Source organism: Ips typographus, linkage group LG10, assembly GCF_016097725.1.
Source record: "Ips typographus isolate SLU linkage group LG10, UJ_Ityp_2.0, whole genome shotgun sequence".
Taxonomy (NCBI): domain Eukaryota; kingdom Metazoa; phylum Arthropoda; class Insecta; order Coleoptera; family Curculionidae; genus Ips; species Ips typographus.
Genome location: NC_138431.1, coordinates 6,273,447 through 6,291,714, shown reverse-complemented (window position 1 = coordinate 6,291,714; position 18,268 = coordinate 6,273,447). Strand labels below are relative to the sequence as shown.

At 36.0% G+C, this 18,268-nt stretch overlaps 1 protein-coding gene across 8 annotated transcripts in view; it reads left to right on the top strand.

Moving 5' to 3' along the window:
* LOC145734645 (uncharacterized) overlaps positions 1-18,268 on the top strand; it is a 130,911-nt gene that overhangs the window by 23,243 nt on the left and 89,400 nt on the right. For all 8 annotated transcript variants that reach the window (XM_081988142.1, XM_081988140.1, XM_081988141.1 and 5 more), the window contains exons 2-4: positions 2,834-2,931; positions 16,826-17,080; positions 17,852-18,141. In XM_081988142.1, coding sequence (XP_081844268.1) covers positions 2,834-2,931; positions 16,826-17,080; positions 17,852-18,141 — 643 coding nt within the window. The remainder of the gene's footprint in view (positions 1-2,833; positions 2,932-16,825; positions 17,081-17,851; positions 18,142-18,268) is intronic.

The following is an 18,268-nucleotide window of genomic DNA, read 5'->3' as shown; positions in this document are numbered from 1 at the left end:
CACATTCAACTATTTGAGCGACATAAAGACGTTTTGTTCTGCTTCAACACGCCTTCGAATATTTAACGAGATAGTCATCCTGTCATCATATAAACACACCTATTTATTGATAGAACGCTCGCATTTATGAAGTGGAATTTATTAACCGAAAATGGCTTATTGTTTGCTAATAAAACACCGCAAATTCTAATCGTTGTTGATTTTGAAAATGTTCATAAAACCCCATTATTCCACCAGAGTGGCTTATAATAAAAGTCCTGGAATTGTACAGGTAAAGCGGCTTTTGTCTATTGTTGGTCTGCTGTAAATAGATAGGAGATTTAATTCTGTTGGACTTTTTGAAAAAAAAAATATACAATAATTCAGGAATCGATTCACTTCGTAATGATGATAATTAATCAGTGAATATTGCAAAGGATTTAATCAAAAGTATTTCAGACACTTTTAATGGGATAATTATTGCTTTTAAGCCTGGATATCAGAGGATTTCTCCCTTTCTACATCTCTAAGTAGAGCATTTTCAGATTAAAATCTTGCAACCTGGCAAATGTTCAATTGTAACGAAGTTTCCGTGGTTATTTTAGACTATTTTGTGCTTTAATACTACTTTTTTAATGAATCCTAACCGAACTTAACTATACAGTGTGTATCTCACAAAATGGTACCAGGTAACGTAATTCTGACACTGAATTTCAGTTTCTTAGGTCAAAATTAGTCTATGAAACGGGAATTTCATTTAAATAGTAGCAATATGATGCTTTAGAAGAATGTTTAACTGATGCATTAACCTGAAGAAGAAAAGCCACAAGAGCAGCAAGCTTCAGAAAATGGAAGTAGAAGAAGACATAGAAAAACAAGGACAATTCTGTCTTGAAAATACGGTCTTGATGATTTTAGGTTAGATTCTAAAAGCCCTATTTATGCAGAATTCGATAATGTATGACAGAAAAACAGATTTTTTTGTTCAGACTGGACAGATCAATTTTTGGACATCGTTTCAGTTAATCGTGCATAACTCGCTTATTTGAAACATTCTGTAGAAACATGTCAGATGATTGTAGATAGCCAATGAATGGGGCTATCACGTGACGTTGATCGGACGATGCTAAGCCTTACCGTTTGACCGCTAGATGGCGTCAAAGTTAATCAATGCAAAAGAATGCAACATTTTTGTAAATATCTCGAAAACTGCGTATGTTACAGGTATGTACCGGTTGGCCTTGAAAAGTCCAAAAAGTTTTAATTTTTTCTCTGACAAAATTTTGAATTTTGTAAATTTACTTTGACTACCCGAATATCTTTAAAATAAGGGTACAAACGTGACGTAAAGTGTCATTTGTCAAAATATCATTTTTTAGGGGCCACCCCTTTGAAAACTGTCAGAAACAAATTCAAAGTCATTGCCAAAACTCTAAATTCGTGTTTCCTAAGTCAAACTCAGTAAAAAAGTCACTTTGACAAGCTGTAATCTAAAATGGCGGCGGTCAGTATAGTAGGCCGAAATAAATCTTCATTTAGACCAAGTTTGGGTTCACATTTTCAAAAAATCGTGAGTAACTCGCTTAATTGAAACATTCTGTATAAACATGTCAGATGACCGTAACCAGCTATTGAATGAGGCTATCACGTGACTTGAAGCGGGCACAGCTAGGTTGTCCAGTTTGGCCGCTAGAGCGCGTCAAAGTTGGTCATTTGATTTTATGCTTTTTTGTAAATATCTCATAAACTGTCCAACTGACAAACTTCAATTTTCTGTGTCAAGTGTCTCGACAAGACGCCTCTTTTATCATAGATACAATTTTCTCATAAAATATACTGTTTGGCTGTAAAAAAATATAAACTGATTTTTCCATTTTTTTAAGGGGGGTACCCAAGCAAATTTTCGAAAAAAAATCAAAATTTTAAAATCAATTTTTATCAGGCAGATACTTTTGGGTTGATGATCTAAAAGTGGCGTAAGGTGCCAAAGGGCTATTACGGCCCTTATAAAGGAGCCACGGCCTGAAAAGTACCTAAAAATTACAAAAATCAAGATTATCTCAAAAATGGTACCAGTTAGCGTCATTCTGGCACCAAATTTGAGTTCCTGAGGCCCAAATTAGCCTATAACAGTAATTTCATTGAGCTGGTACCGATATGGTGCTTTATAAGGTACCCTGTAGCTAAAACTGCAAAAAACAGTAAATTTGATACAATTTTGGTGCACTTTACCATAAAATCGCTAATAACTCGTTTATTTGAAACATTCAGTAGAAACACATTAGAGGACTGTAGATAGCTAATTAATGGGGCTATCACGTGACGTTAAGTGGACCTGGCTAAGTTCCCCCGTTTGGCCGCTAGAGGGCGTCAAAGTTAGTCGTTTCATTTCAAACTTTTTTGAAAATATCTCAAAAACCGTGTAATTTAGAAAAAAGTTTGGCTGTAAAAAAATAAAAACTGAAATTGTCAAAGACAAATTTTCTGCTTCTGAAAACAATAATCACCCAGTAAAAACAAGACAAATAAACACTAATTTTTATAGCTTCCAATTTACTTCTCTAACCACACAGACACAGTAATTTGCTTACATAATATTTAAAAACAAACACTCTTGGGATACACACATGTGCAACATTAGGTTCTTTGAACTTTTCGGGCAATTTCGTCGAAAATCCCGTCGGGTAACCTTACGAGTAATCGAAACCCATAAAAACTGGAATTTTATACACGGTGTAAAGGGAAACAAGCGACAGGAAGGTTGTAAAGCGGGTTTGCCCGTATAAATAAGTGTTAAATACTCATATAATCAACCCTGTAAGTAGGACCAATCAAAATGTATGTTTAATTTCAGGACTGCAGTGTTAATATGGACTTTACTGGCCTTTTCTGCAGGAGAAGAGGACGATCTGGTGCTTCCAGCAGCATTCAACCAAGGAGACAGTCCAGATCGTAAGTTTACTAGTAAACTACGCCGGATTTAAGTCCAGACGTCTGGACAGAAGCCAAATTCTGTTTTATCTGCCTCGTTTCATTAACTCGGAGCAATTAAGTGCCCCCTTAATAAGTGCATGACTCACCAAAGAGTACTTCCTTAAACAAAAATTTGATTCAGTACTATTCCAGATGTTTGTGAATTTTCCTGTTTTATTTACAGCCATAAAACAGGAAACTGTAGTTCTTTTTACGATATTGACCACTTTTGTGGGTGTCTCATATGTCTTTTCATTCTGAAAGGTTGTGTATACAGGGGGTTTCACGTTAACTGAGTGATAACAAAATTATGTTAATGTCAACTTATTTTTTGATCAATTGGTGAATATACTCAGTCAAAATAATAAAATTTCACCTGTACAAATTTAGGGTTTATACGGGGTGATACCTCTCTAAATAGATGGTTTCTGGGGGCCAAATTAACAAACAATCGACGTCCAATTAGTGATGTTTACTATGCTTTGAACGAACGATGATGGAACATGGAAACGCGTACACCGAACCAATTTACGGTTTAATATCACTACTGTTATGCGCTTAACGAATGTTTGTTGTGTAATCGCCCCCTAACGATTTTTTTACGGGTTATTTGGGAGGAAAATCCCGCAAATTTTCGATGGGGAATTCAATTTACTGCTGCAAAAGACCATACTGAATCGTTGGGTAAACTTTAAAAACGATGTAAATTCACCCAACACAACGGGAAATTGGAAATACCCTGTAGAAAGTAGTAAAATCTGAATTTTATAATTATGGAAAAGTTTTCACTTCCCAGAGATCATTTAGATTCAACTTTGATTTTCCTGTTATCTGAAAAATAGCGTTTTGAAACATTTAATTTTTGAATTTTTGAAATTCAATATCTCGGTAACATGAAAAGCTAGAGAGGCCAGTTTTGGCTCATTTTGTAGTATTTTTTATCCCTTTTCTAATGGCTTAGAAAAATTGATAGGAGTTGAATTAAAAAACCTACCACTTCTCAAAAATTGGAAAAATGCAATTTTTGTCAGAAATGCAATTATATCAATTTTTTATTTTACTTACAAATTGATGCGTGGATGTGTACAAAAAAAATGATCTTTGTTAACTACAAACTTTGGTTTATTTAACGAAATAAGAACGTGAAAAATAGTAAACGCGTGATTGTTGCTTTTGTCGAAAGTCGTATCGCTTCTGTTCTTGCGGCACACACACACACACACGTCCCGTCTCTCTCTTCTCACCGTCTCTCTCGGGATCGCGGGGTTGCCACTGTGACTTTTTGTCTATCACTTTCGCGTCGTAACATGCCGCCCGCGTTGAAAAATTAAAGTTTTTCAAAAAAAAAACACGCACTGAACTGTCGAAATCGATTGTTCCTTACTGAGCGTTTTCTTCGCATTGAACCAGCTCGTCCTGCATAGGGAGAATGCACACCTTCTTTAAGGATCGTCTGGTAATGGTTCCATTGGGCAGCCTTACTGAGACCACTCGAATGACATTATCGTAACCGGGATGTAGCTCCGTCACTCTTGCTAGAGGCCATCTTAAAGGGGGAAGGTTGTCCTCAACGAGAATTACTAAACTTCCAACTGGCAGCTGACTTCTGAGGTCGTTTTTGGTGTTCCACTTGTTCCTGACCTGGAGAAATGCAAGGTACTCTCGGGACCAACGGTTCCAGAAATGTTGAAACAACTGTTGTAATTTTTGGTATCTGGATAACCGTGAAATATGCATATCCTTTAAATCTTCTTCCGGTGGACTTAACAGTGAGTCGCCTATTAGGAAATGGGCGGGGGACAAAGGTAAAAAGTCATTGACATCGTTAGAAATTGGTACCAAGGGACGCGAGTTTAGACACGCTTCAACCTGCACAAGCAGAGTGTACATCTCCTCATAGCTTAGAGATGAATTGCCTAATACGCGCCGAAGGTGAAATTTACAAGACCGCACAGCAGCTTCCCAAAGCCCACCTAGATGGGGTGATTTCGCGGGTATGAAGTGCCAACGAATTTGGCTGTCAGCTAAGAATTTTGTCACGCTTTCATTGTGATCTTTTTTGTTGATTAGGTCATACAACTCTAAAAAATAGTTGTTTGCGCCTACAAAATTCGAGCCGTTGTCCGAGTAGATGTCGTGAGGTTTACCTCGTCGTGAATAAAATCTCTTTAATGCATTCAGAAAACTAGAAGTTGACAAATCTTTTACCAGCTCGAGATGCATAGCTCGAGTAGCAAAACAAACAAATATGCAGATATACGTTTTAATTAGCTTGGTTGTTCTTAGAGTTCCGTCCTTTACATAAATAGGTCCGGCATAATCCACCCCACATTTGGAAAATGGTCTACTCGGTACTACTCTTGAGCGAGGAAGAGAACCCATTAAGAAATTTGTCGGTTTAGGGTTGACTCGATAACATACTTGACATGATCCGATTATACGTTTTACGGCATTTTTTCCATTAATAGGCCAGAACAGACGTATGATAGATAAAAGATTTTGAATACCAGCGTGCAAATTTTTTAAATGTGCTTCTCGTATTATTAAATCGGTTAATCTGTGCTTATATGGCAGTATAATAGGGTGCTTTTGTTCGTATTTTAATTCTGAATTTGTTAGTCTACCTCCTACTCTAATTATACATTCTGAATCAAGAAATGGACTTAAATTTAATATTTTGCTGGTATTGCTTGTCATTCCTTTGCGTTTGAGATCTACTAACTCTTGCTTAAACACGCTATGTTGAACTAATTTTATCAAAACCAATAAAGACTTGTCAAGTTCGTCTACAGTAAGAGTGTTGTATTCATAGGTTTTCTTCAACAAGGATCGATTTTTAAACCTGAGAATGTAAGCAACTACTCTAGTTAGTTTTGTTAAACTAGAAAATTTGTTGAACAGATAGTCGTTGAAACTTGGATTGATTGGTAACTCAGTACTTAAATTTACAGCTGCACATCTATTGTTCGTAAATTGTACGTTTGACTTTAACTCTGGAAGATTATCAGTTATGGTTGTTAAGTTATCTTCGAGCTCAACGTCAAGACGGTCGATCTGTAAAAAGTCAGGTCCGTAAAACCACATGTGGTTATCCACTAACTCTTTGGGATTTAGCCCTCGTGATATGATATCTGCCGGGTTTTCCTTACTCTTTACATGTCTCCAATTTGTGACGTCGCTAAGTTCGGTTATTTTTGCAACCCGATTAGCTACAAAAGTTTTTAAATTTTGAGGTTCTATTTTTAGCCATGCTAGTACTATGGTCGAATCGGTGAAATAAGTTGTTCGACAAATCGGTAAGTCAATAATATTTTTGATTTGGTTCATGAGTTTAGACAATAAGTGAGCTGCTAAAAGTTCTAATCGTGGAAGTGTCTGTTTTTTCACAGGAGCTACTTTGGATTTAGCCGTTAAAAGGGTAATGGTTTTCTCACCGGTTTGAGTGGTCGAACTAATATAGATACATGCGCCATATGCTTTCTCAGAGCTATCACTAAACCCGTATAGCTCTATAGTCGAGTTCGGTAACGTCACGTGTCTTGGTACCTTTACATTATTCAAGTGTTGAATCTGAGATGAAAATTCAAGCCAATTGTCAACCAGGTCTGGTGGAATATTGTCATCCCAATCCAGATCTAGCTTCCAAAGACTTTGTATTAATAGCTTTGCTTTAATCGTGGCAGGGCCTATAAGACCAAGCGGGTCGAAAATTTTAGAGATAGCTGAGAGAATCGTTCGTTTGGTAAATTTATTTAAGCTAAATTTTACGTCAACTATATAATTCAAAGTATCATCGACAGGATCCCACAAAATGCCCAACGTTTTTAGTTGTTTTTTATCACGAAACAAAACTAAATGGTCTTCATTTTTATTTCCGTTTAACTGCAAAATGTTGTTTAAGAACGACTGATTGTTCGATGACCATTTTCGTAGTTTAAAGTTTGCTTGAGCCAAAATTTCTGAAAGTTCTTGATACACTTCTGTACATTCAGTTTCATTATCAAAACTCGCTAAAAAGTCATCCATGTAAAATGCTTGATCAATTAAATTTGATGTTCTTGGATAATTAGCTCTGTTTTGTAATGCTAGCTCTTGTAAACAGCGTGTGGCTTGAAAAGGTGCGCTTGAAGTACCGTATGTGACAGTTTGTAAATTATAAACTTTAATTTTTTCTTCCGGATTCCATCTCCACAATATTTGTTGGAAACGATGTTCAGTTTCATCGATTAGAATACAACGATACATCATTTTGATGTCAGCACTTAATACATATTTACGTAAGCGCATTCTTAATAAAATCGAGAACAAGTCTGGTTGTACAGTCGGGCCAACTAATATCAAGTCATTAAAGGAAATACCTGAACTAGTTTTTGCACTGGCGTCAAATACTACACGACATTTTGTAGTAGAAGAGTTCCTCAAAACAGCTGAATGGGGTAGAAAATATGAGTTACAATCATTAATGTTTATCGAATCTAGTTCGCCTTTTAACTTCATATGTCCTAATGACTCATATTCTCGCATAAAATCTAAATAAGCCGTCTTCAATTCCGCGTTTTGACCAAGCTTTCTCTCTAAATAATAGAAACGTTTTAGAGCCGTCGTTTTTGAATTGCCAAGTTGAGAATTTTGATTTTTGGTTAAATGGATATTTTACAATAAAAGTACCGTTCGAATGCCGTGTTGTCGTTTCTTTAAAATAGTCTTCGCAGTATTGTTGATCTTTTGAAAGATGCGTTTCGTTAGGTAACTCCTCTAGCTGCCAAAATTTACTCAAAGTTTCTTGTAATGTTTTATTGGTTGTTCGTGCGGAAAAATTACAGACTGTTTTTTGAAAATCCAAAAAGTTTAAAGTACCGGTCAAAATCCAACCTAAACGAGTTTCTTGTAATCCTAGTATTTTGTCTCCGAGTTTAATTCTTCCTGTCATTAACAAATCGTAAAATATTCCTGCTCCTAAAAGTAAATCAACATCCTGTGGTTCATTGAAAGTACTATCTGCTAATCTAATATTTTTTGGAAAAATGATTGCTGAAGCATCAAATCTAGTAAGTGGTAGTTTTTCAGTAATGACTGGCAATACAAGAAATGACAAGTTTGCTTGAAATTGATTAAAGCGAGACTTTATGAAAGATTTTGCACGGTGCGTTATTCGAGTTAGACTTTGACTAATACCTGAAAGTGGTAAGTTAATGTTTTCGAGTTGCAAATTTAATTTGCTACAAAGTGATTTAGTAATCAGATTTGATTGACTACCTGAGTCCAGTAATGCTTTACACTCGTGCCAATGTCCTTTATTATCCGCTATCAATATGACAGCTGTTGATAATAATACTTGATTAGTGTGAGACGCAACATACGACAACTCGCCTGAAATTTCGTTTATTTTCCAATTTGAAACTTGATTGGTATTTGTCAGAATCGAACTGTCATAAACTTGGTTTATATCGTTAGGATTAGTAGCAAGCATTGCATGTTGCCCAGCTTCAGAAGAAGCTACATATTCTCGAAGTTGTCGTGTGTTTCCATCCGTGATTTCCCCTGAATTATCTGTCTGTGTCCTATTGACATTATTCTGACTGCTTGAATTTTGCGAAAAACCTCTGTCAATATGTAGTAATGTATTATGTTTTTGATTACAGGTTCTACATCCACCAGATCTACAATCATACTTTGAATGTCCTGTTCTTAAGCAATTACTGCAAAGTTTAAGCTTTTTCACTTCATTAAACCTTTCTGAAGGGTTTAAATTATAAAACTTGGGACAGTGATAAATAAAATGATTCTCGTTACAGTAATTACATTTTACAGACTGTGACTTATCACTCCTGTCAGTAAGTCCATATGCACATTGCTGATTTAAATTGGCGTGAGAATTGTTATTCGAATAGTTTCTGGTACCTTTAAATGGAAGTTTTGTATGTACTTGATCTCGTGATTTGCTTTGATTTACGTTTAATTTTGAAAATTCATGATTTATTGCTTCAAGGGTACAACACTTCTTTGTCAAAAATTCAATAAATTCACTTAGTGTTGGTAGTGAATCATTAGTTTGTTTGCTTTCCCATTCTCGAATACTGCTACTGTCTAACTTATGCAAAATTAGTGGAATTAACAACGTGTCCCATTGTTCAACTGGTAAAGATAATTTTTGTAGCGCACAGATATGCTGATTTACCATGTCTATTAATTTTCTTAATTGCAAGGGCGAATCCCTATGGACAATTGGTAAATTAAAAAGAATGTTATTAACATGAAAATTAATAATAGCTCGTTTATTTTCGTATCGTTTTTTTAATAACGCAATGGCAATAGAATAATTTGAGGCGGTTACATCTAAAGACTCTACTAACTTTAGCGCGTCTCCCTTACAGCATACCTTTAGGTACAAAAACTTATTTACTTCACTTAAGTCGGTTCTATTGTCCACTAAAGAGTCAAAAATGTCTTTGAAACTAAACCATGTTTCATAGTTTCCGTAAAAAGATGGTAACCCTAAGTCTGGGAGTTTGGCAACAGCGCCCGCCTGTGGCAGCGAAATGTGCGCCTGCGCCGACTGTGACGATAATGACGTGGTAGGAGAGGAAGAAGAGTTGTTTACCGAGAGGTTGCAAACTTTGTCTGCATCTGCAATATATTTTTTTGCATATGAAATAGCCGCATAAAAAGCAGTTTCCGTGTCAAGTCTATTAATTTGTTCCTCATTCGACAAAAATTCTAAACGGGTTTGAATTTTATCGAATTCTGAAAAATCTTCTTCCACGCTCTTAAGCCGAGTTTCCGTTTGAAACCGATCAATAGCATTCGATAAATAATCATTAAATCGATTTAATCTTTGACATATTACTTTACGAGCATGCCTTAATTCCAAAATGTCTGTGTCGACCGACTCTGTTGAATTAGAACTCTGCATTGTTTGCTTTTTTGCTTTTGGCATTCTTATTTAGCACAAAAATAAAACACGTGATGATTCGAGACGAGATATTTTAAACAAAACGAGAATATTCGAAACAAATGTATATACGAGTACTGCCTGGGTGTGAAATTTGCAAATTTCCCTTTTCTTGCAACGTGAATAAATCCTAAACTTAATCGAGATTCGTGACGTAATTAAAATACGAGAATGGACGTGTAAATTCGCGATAATTACTGTACACTTTGCTATTATTTTCAGGTCGAAACGTGTAAATCCATAAAAAATAACGTAAACTGTGGCGAACGATGTAAACGTTTTTCTAACGATTATCAAAATAAGTACGGTAGGAATGATTAAAAGGATACAGGCGCTCACCTTTTGTTTCTTGTTGATTGTGGTTTGGCGATCGACGTACAAAATGGCTGCTTTTCTTGGTTCTGTTTCTGTTTCGATGCAATTTGCTTGATTCTCCAAACTTCAATTTGGAATCTGGCTGACGAAGGACCACTATGATGCGTGGATGTGTACAAAAAAAATGATCTTTGTTAACTACAAACTTTGGTTTATTTAACGAAATAAGAACGTGAAAAATAGTAAACGCGTGATTGTTGCTTTTGTCGAAAGTCGTATCGCTTCTGTTCTTGCGGCACACACACACACACACGTCCCGTCTCTCTCTTCTCACCGTCTCTCTCGGGATCGCGGGGTTGCCACTGTGACTTTTTGTCTATCACTTTCGCGTCGTAACACAAATCTCTATTTAATTAACACGTTTCTGTGCATTCAATTAACATGCTATGCATTACCACGTATCCACTTTTTGTCCGTAATTTAGTTTGTCTTTTAATGGTAGAAATTTTTGATTCAAAATCGATTAAACGATCGCATTAAACCGAGATTATCTGTGAGAGTTTAGCATAAACACGCCTTACACATGGATAAGGCTGACATGGCATTAACATTAAAAAACAATCGATTAAATTGATAAAATTAATTCGTCTTAATGAGTGGATTACACGGTGCATTTATTAGCCTAATCGCTCACTTTCTCGCATTAATAGTCCTTTTTTTTATAACTGTTTAATAATATGCTACTAGTTTTGAAAATCAGTATAATCCACACCAGACGTATTTTATTGTGACATTTGCCCGACAGTTATAGTTCTGTCCCAAACATGGAAACTGTCAAATTCAAGCCCATAAAGGTATAAAACACCGAAACTTAAAAAGTAACAAACCACAGTCGTAGAAAAAGTATAGTATTCTACATCGATGATTTGTGAGATAAAACTTTATTTTTGTGGGTAATAGCTATCATTACATGCTCGTTGAATAATATACTATTAAATATTACTTAGAGCTGGGTTTAGGCGTTGATAATGATATGACACACCCACTTAAGGATGTAGTGGAATTAACAATTGACTTGATTTACATTGGAATGTTTAACGGTTTAACTAGAAACGTGTGCATAACTTGGCAGTCAAGAAAATTAATCGACACTATCCAGAAAACCAGGAATTCTGAGCTTCCTGGTTGTTATTTAAAGACCAAACGAGTGTCGCTTTTCATAAGCGTGAAATGACCCAGGCTAATTTTATGCGGTGTAAACGAAGCCCGGGTAGGAAAAAACTGGCACTTTAGGGAATTTACGATATCCAGAAATAAAGAAATAAAACTTGTACGCACTTCATAAAGAATTATGGCGCGATCGTGCCGAAAAGGGGAAAAATTAAGATAAACTTTCTGGTCCCCTCCCTATTAAGCAGAAAAAATGGCTTGACAGTTCACATTTCCCCCAGAAGACAATTTTTCCCTTTTCTCAGTGTTTCTTGTAATGAAAGTCCCTTTGAATCCCTCTCCCTACAGTAATGTAATGCCCAGCTTTCAAACGTTTACCATTCAAACTATTTGCTCGCATTCCGGCTAGCTTTATGAGCTCCATTGAAGTTCCGTGAGGGCCCTAAAATGCCTTTATTCCAACGAATCCCCAAATTCTTGTCTAAACACACTGCCTGAATTATTTTGCTGCACTATATCCGAGATATAAACTCTCTAATTAGCTTCGACATTGTGTTACGTCACCACAACTCTACTGGTAGAGGATTAAATGACAATTTTGTTCGATAAAATTGATTTTCTAACAATATACAGGGTGTAATTTAAGGTGCTTTGGTATAAATATGCCCTTTGCTGTGCATTGGAACCCTCCTGGAGCAATATTAAAAATTGCCAAAATTGCATTTTTTGTAAAAACAGCATATTTTTTTACACACGTTGCTTTGACCCTAAATTACTCCCTTCCTTGACAAGATACGTCAAAATGTTATAGAAAACAAAAGATAGAGCAGATTTCAAGCTTTCTAAAAATAACCCCCCATGAGTTGATTGATAACTCCGTTTCGACGCTAGAGGGCGTTGAAATTATTTCACCCTAAAATCACATATTTTGGGACACACCTCGCTTTGACCCTAAATAACTCCTTCATTTGACAAGCTACGTCAAAATGTCATAGAAATCAAAAGATAGAGCAGATTTCAAGCTTTCTAAAAATGTCCCCCCATGAGCTGATTGATAACACCGTTTGGACGCTAGAGGTCGTCAAAATTCTTTCACCCTAAAATCACATATTTTGGGACACACCTTGCTTTGACCCTAAATAACTCCCTTATTTGACAAGTTACGTCAAAATATCATAGGAAACAAACGATAGAGCAGATTTCAAGCTTTCTGAAAATGTCCCCCCATGAGCTGATTGATAACACCGTTTGGACGCTAGAAGGCATTAAAATTATTTCACCCTAAAATCACATATTTTGGGACACACCTTGCTTTGACCCTAAATTACTCCCTTATTTGACAAGTTACGTCAAAATGTCATAGAAAGCAAAAGATAGAGAGTAGCTGTAGAAAGACTTTTTAGTAGTGTTGACCACAGTTGAGTCTTTTCTAAACGGAACGAAGAGGTTTATGGCGGTATTAAGTTCTGTGACAGCTGACAGGTAACAAAAAGTCACAAATATTTGACAATTTTAACCAACACAAGTGCAAAAGGGCTTAAAGCTAAAAGTCTTGAGTGTCGTCGAAAAGTTCTCGAGTGTGTCCTTTGAGGAAAACCGTTCGGAAAAATTCGGATTTATTTCGTGATAACATATTTCCCTAAGGGCAGATTTAAACAATGTTCTAACGTTGATTTTTTCCTTCATTTCCACACTAAGAAACAGGAAATTTCACACGAATAAGAACTGTAATTTTGTCGGTTTTATTAGTCTAGTTAAAAAACTCCCATCCTAGATCACTCTGATATAACTTGAAAATGTTTAAGAAAGCATTTTATTTCAGGAGCACAAACAACCTAAAACACAAATTCAAACTCCCTTAAACTAATTTCCAGAAACAACCCTCGAGATCCAACGGTGCGTAAACTTTCCTTCTCGTCAATAATATCGGTCTTTAACCTTCCGGAAAATACATTAAACATGAAAAACCGTATTTTTCCCAAACAAAGGAAAAACTCACGAGGATAGGCAAATTTCGTGAATAATTCCAAAGGTCCGACGCTCCTGGCTAAAAATGTAAATATTGTATTCCTGACCTGTGTGAAAGGAAAAAAAGAGTTTTCCCTTTAAGGTTAATTAACCTTTGAGTGAAGTTTTGAGTAAAAGTTTTTGCGGATTTCCCAGTGCACTTACACTTGAGGTAATTTACGAAACCTTGAACTTTTTCAGGACAATAAAACCGCATTATTCACCTGAAGATTGTGCCGTAAATTAGCCATTTTAAGTACGTAAATTCTTCGTGACAAGAATGTTCTGAGCCTGGTTATTTATAGGTAAATACCGCGTGTTTGGCATGTTTTATTAATATTAAACCATATTTTTCATAATCACGACTTGGAAACGTTCCAGACGCGTTCCAATCTCATAACTAAGAGATTTGGTTGTAAGACAAGTGTCCATAAAGTCGGATAGTAAAATAAATACTTAAGAAAGCAGAAGAGGCTATATTGTTGGCAAATGGAGCTATAAAAGAACACTGAGGCGTTAAAAACCGTTTAAGACCCTTCAGCTCTATAATCACTAACTCGGGTTATTAAAATCTCGTTTAGACTTCTTTTGTTATCAATTATCAAGATTAATAACTTCTCTACGATGGATAATTAAATTTTTAATCAGGTCGTTATTATTGTAAAGAAAAATGTCATTTTTGTTTAGGTTAAATGACAGTTTAGATGTTGAATTTGACAGTTAAGACACTATGACACTTTTCATAACACAACCTCAAATTTGATAGTTGTAATGCTGCGGTAAGTATTAAAGTGTTTTTTGACGTAAGAATTGTCAAATTTTGCTCCATGAAGCTGTAAATACAAAAACACAACTTACAGTGCAATTCTTTAAAGAAACACATCTATTTGGGATTTTATACTTTCAGGTCACTGTAAGATGAGTTTTGACGGTTATGACAGCTGTCACGTGACGTAGGAAAAGTATAAAAGTGTTATTTTACTTCTCAACTGTCAAATTTGACTCCATGGAGCTGTAAACACAACTTACAGTGCAATTCTTCAAAGAAACACATTGTTTGGCATTTTATACTTTCAGATCACTGGTGAGTGACTTTTGACAGTTATGACAGCTGTCACGTGACGTAAGAGAAATATAAAGATCTTCCTTAACATCAGAATTGACAAATTTGTCTCCATGGAGCTGTAAACACAACTTACAGTGCCATTCCTCAAAGAAACACATCTATTTGGCATTTCATACTTTCAGGTCACTGTAAGATGAGTTTTGACGGTCATGACAGCTGTCACGTGACCTAGAAAAAGTATAAAAGTGTTATTTAACGTATCATTTGTAAAATTTGGCTCTATAGAGCGGTAAAGACTAGTTACTCTCTGCAGTTCCTTCAAGACACACATCTACTTGGCATTTAACTCTATTTTACACCTTCATGAATGAGGATTGACTGTCATTAACGTGCCAACTGGCACAAATCGTTCTATGGAGCTATACGATCATAACCAATCACAAACTACTCACGTTAATGTCATTTACTGACTTAAAATCATGACAATGGAACCTAAATATCAAACTGATGTAGGAGAGGAGTTTTCAAACTTCTCTCTTCAGGATGTCCTTAAATGTTTTAGTTATTTGAAACTTTACTAGGTCAAAAATTCTAGTTTTTCTCTTAATATTAAAAGACTAAATTGACAGACAATGTCGCCAATTTCCCTTTTTAATAAGCAAAGTTGCCCGAAAGGCATGTCAGCTGTTATTAGAAGACGTTTTAAAAAAGTTTTTTAATATTTCCTGCTGTTAGGGCTGCAAGGCATAAACGAAAAGAAAACGGTTATTGTGCAACGTTGTTCTTATGCATTATTATCAGGGAAAATAACCAAAATTTCCCGATTTTCAGTTGCACGTGTCAATATTTAACCCCAATAACAATTTCCTAATAAAAACGCTACCCGAAAGGGAGCCGGAAAGTTAATATTGGCTTTAGTTGGGGAAAGAATTTCAATCTCCGGCTAAATCCTTATATTAAATTAAAAACAAACTCAAAACAAAATTTTGTGTGTTTTTCAGTTCAAAAATGCATCTGAATAGGATTGGCACGTTAAAAATGATATCGTTTTGCTCTAAAACATATTAAATATATAAAGGGCCTAATGCAGTTTGGTTTTACGCTTTATTACTGTTATTTAACACTTTGTGGTTTGGGTTTAAAATTAATCAGAATCGTGTAACAAAATTAATGAACAAACCTATTTATTTACGTAAATATTCATTAAATGCATTTTAATGTGTTATAGTTTATGTGTAAACCACACACAATATCATTATACCAGACTTCTGGCTAAAAACGCCTTCTGAAGAAAATTTTAGTAAATTACTAACATTAAAATTCACGAATTAGATTTTCAGCGTAGAAAATCGCACTGTTGGGACATTCTCGATTTGTAATTTACTCGGATTGTTTAGGGTTTTGCATTCAAATCTATTAACCGAGTTTCTTGACAGTAATTAATAAAACAAAGCCCCCGGACCGGATTGCATGGAAAGGAAAAATTAGATTGATAAAGCGCCAGGGTTAAATTGAATTGATCCCTGTCCTTGTCAGGATTGTTCCGGCGTTAATGTTCAAACGAGATTAATCCTGATATGTACCTAATGCAATTTGTCCTTTTAACCTGCACCATTTCCTCGTTTTCCCTAAATTGGAAATCTTTCAGGCTATTTTGCATTCGAATTGGAACATTTTATCAAATTGCTCGAATGGGCGTAAATCCTGGGGATGATATTCAAGAAAAACTAGAGTCAACTTTGACGCCCTCTGGGGGCTAAATGGTACAACCTAGCCTGGTCCAGTCTAGATCACGTGATAGCCCCATTCATTAAGTTTCTTTTGTTATTTGATGTATTTGTACAGAATGTTTCAAATAAGCAAGTTATGAAGGATTTTTGGGAAAAGTGCACGAATGTGAGTCAAAAATTTGGTATTTTCGGGCCTACTATACTAACAGCGGCCATATTGGATTTTGCTTGATGAATTTGGCCTTTTTTGCTAATTTTAGACTGGGGAACACGAATCTGACGTTTGCAGGTCATTTGACAGTTTGTCACGTGACACGTTTTTAAAATATGTTGGTTAGATGACACTTTGTCAAATTACGGACGTTGGCTTATTTGTGAACAACAGCCTCAATAACGTGAAATTTCCATCTCGCTCAGTTCTCATGTAATAGAAAAGGACCAATTACGTCACTGTCACTATCTCTCTTTAAAGTTTGGAACACTAATTCTAGGACACACTGTATCATCATTAGATGATTGTGTGATTGGTCAAAAAAAAGCAGATTTCAGTTTGCTGTTTTCTTTTTGACCAATCACAAGCAGGTTACGCAAATCTGTCATTTTGAAGTCAAATTTAGACCATTTTTGTTGCAGTTTTCGAGTACAATCTACTGGACGCGGTTACCATTCCATTGCAAGACCCCAAAACCCAATATGTGGGTGAAAGTGAGGACGGTTTTCCCGCTTTTGGGTTCCGAATGGGGGCGGACGTCCGAATGGCCGGACGACAAATATTGCCCGACATTTTAACGGACAGATTCGCCATTTTGATTAACGCCAAACCGACCACGAAAAATGGCGGATTCGTTTTTGCCGTCATCAATTCGTTGGAAACGATCGTGCAGCTCGGTGAGTTAAAAAGCGCCACCTTCAAGGATTTAAATGAAATCGTCCTCAAACAGGGTTGCCAGATTAAGAGATTTTTCTCAAAAAATAGGAATAGAGATATTTTTTCTCCTGAAGATTAATGTTGTAGTTGGAATTTATCAGGAACGCACTATACCTTCAAAAGTTGTGGAAGAGAGTATACAACAGTGTTTTAGGTTTTCTCAGTTACTAATGCTTCTATAATAAAAACTCTTTCTTAAAAACGAAACGAAAAAGAACGTAGGAATTAGAGAAGAGATAAAAGAAAGCTGAAATTACAAGCTACATTTTGACGTTCGAACGCATACTGTAGCTGTCACAGAGATTAAGTTATTATCTGTCAAATTGTGACACTTTCAATATCTCTCTAGTACCAATTACACTGTGGTATTTTACATCAAATTTCTCGGTTATTTGTAATTTTTGGAAAAAAAACTGTGTTTAGGTAAAATAATAACAAAACTACGAGCTACATTTTGACGTTTAAACGAATATTCTAGCTGTCATAATAACCAAGTTATCACGTGTCAACTAAGAAGACTTTTTTTGTGACTGGGGGATCTGGCAACCCTGTCTCGAACTGGTTTAAGCCCAGGGCGATATATATTAGGGCATAAATCAGACGGGGATGATTTACGTTTGCCTAGATTTCCTTCTATATTGGGATTATAATATATTTAGGTGCTGACGTCTCTACTAACTTTTACTCCACTATTTTAATACGTCAGCATTATGCACAGATGTGGATTTTAGGTGTGAAAATAGCCCCAGAAACCGACTCCACCACAGTGTTGTCCCTATACTACAGTGACGTCACCACCGACGTGACGTCACAAGTCATAGCCAACTTTACCGTGCCAAAATTCGCCTACAAATGGACCCAATTTGCGTTCAGGGTGACGCTGGATGACGTCACGCTATTTTTCAATTGCACCGAAACGGAAACGGTGCAAATCAGCAAAAAATTGAGAAAATTGAGCTTTGAGTCTGCGTGTACTCTGTACCTGGCTCAAGCAGGCCCCGTGATTGGTGGAGCTTTTGAGGTAAGTTTTTACATCTAAAATTTTGTTTTTTTTTTATTAAGTCAAATCTGTACGAAGTGAAAAACCTCCCTAAAGAGCGAGAAAAAGCTTAACAATGTTGCCGTGTCTTTATTAGGTGTGTCACGTG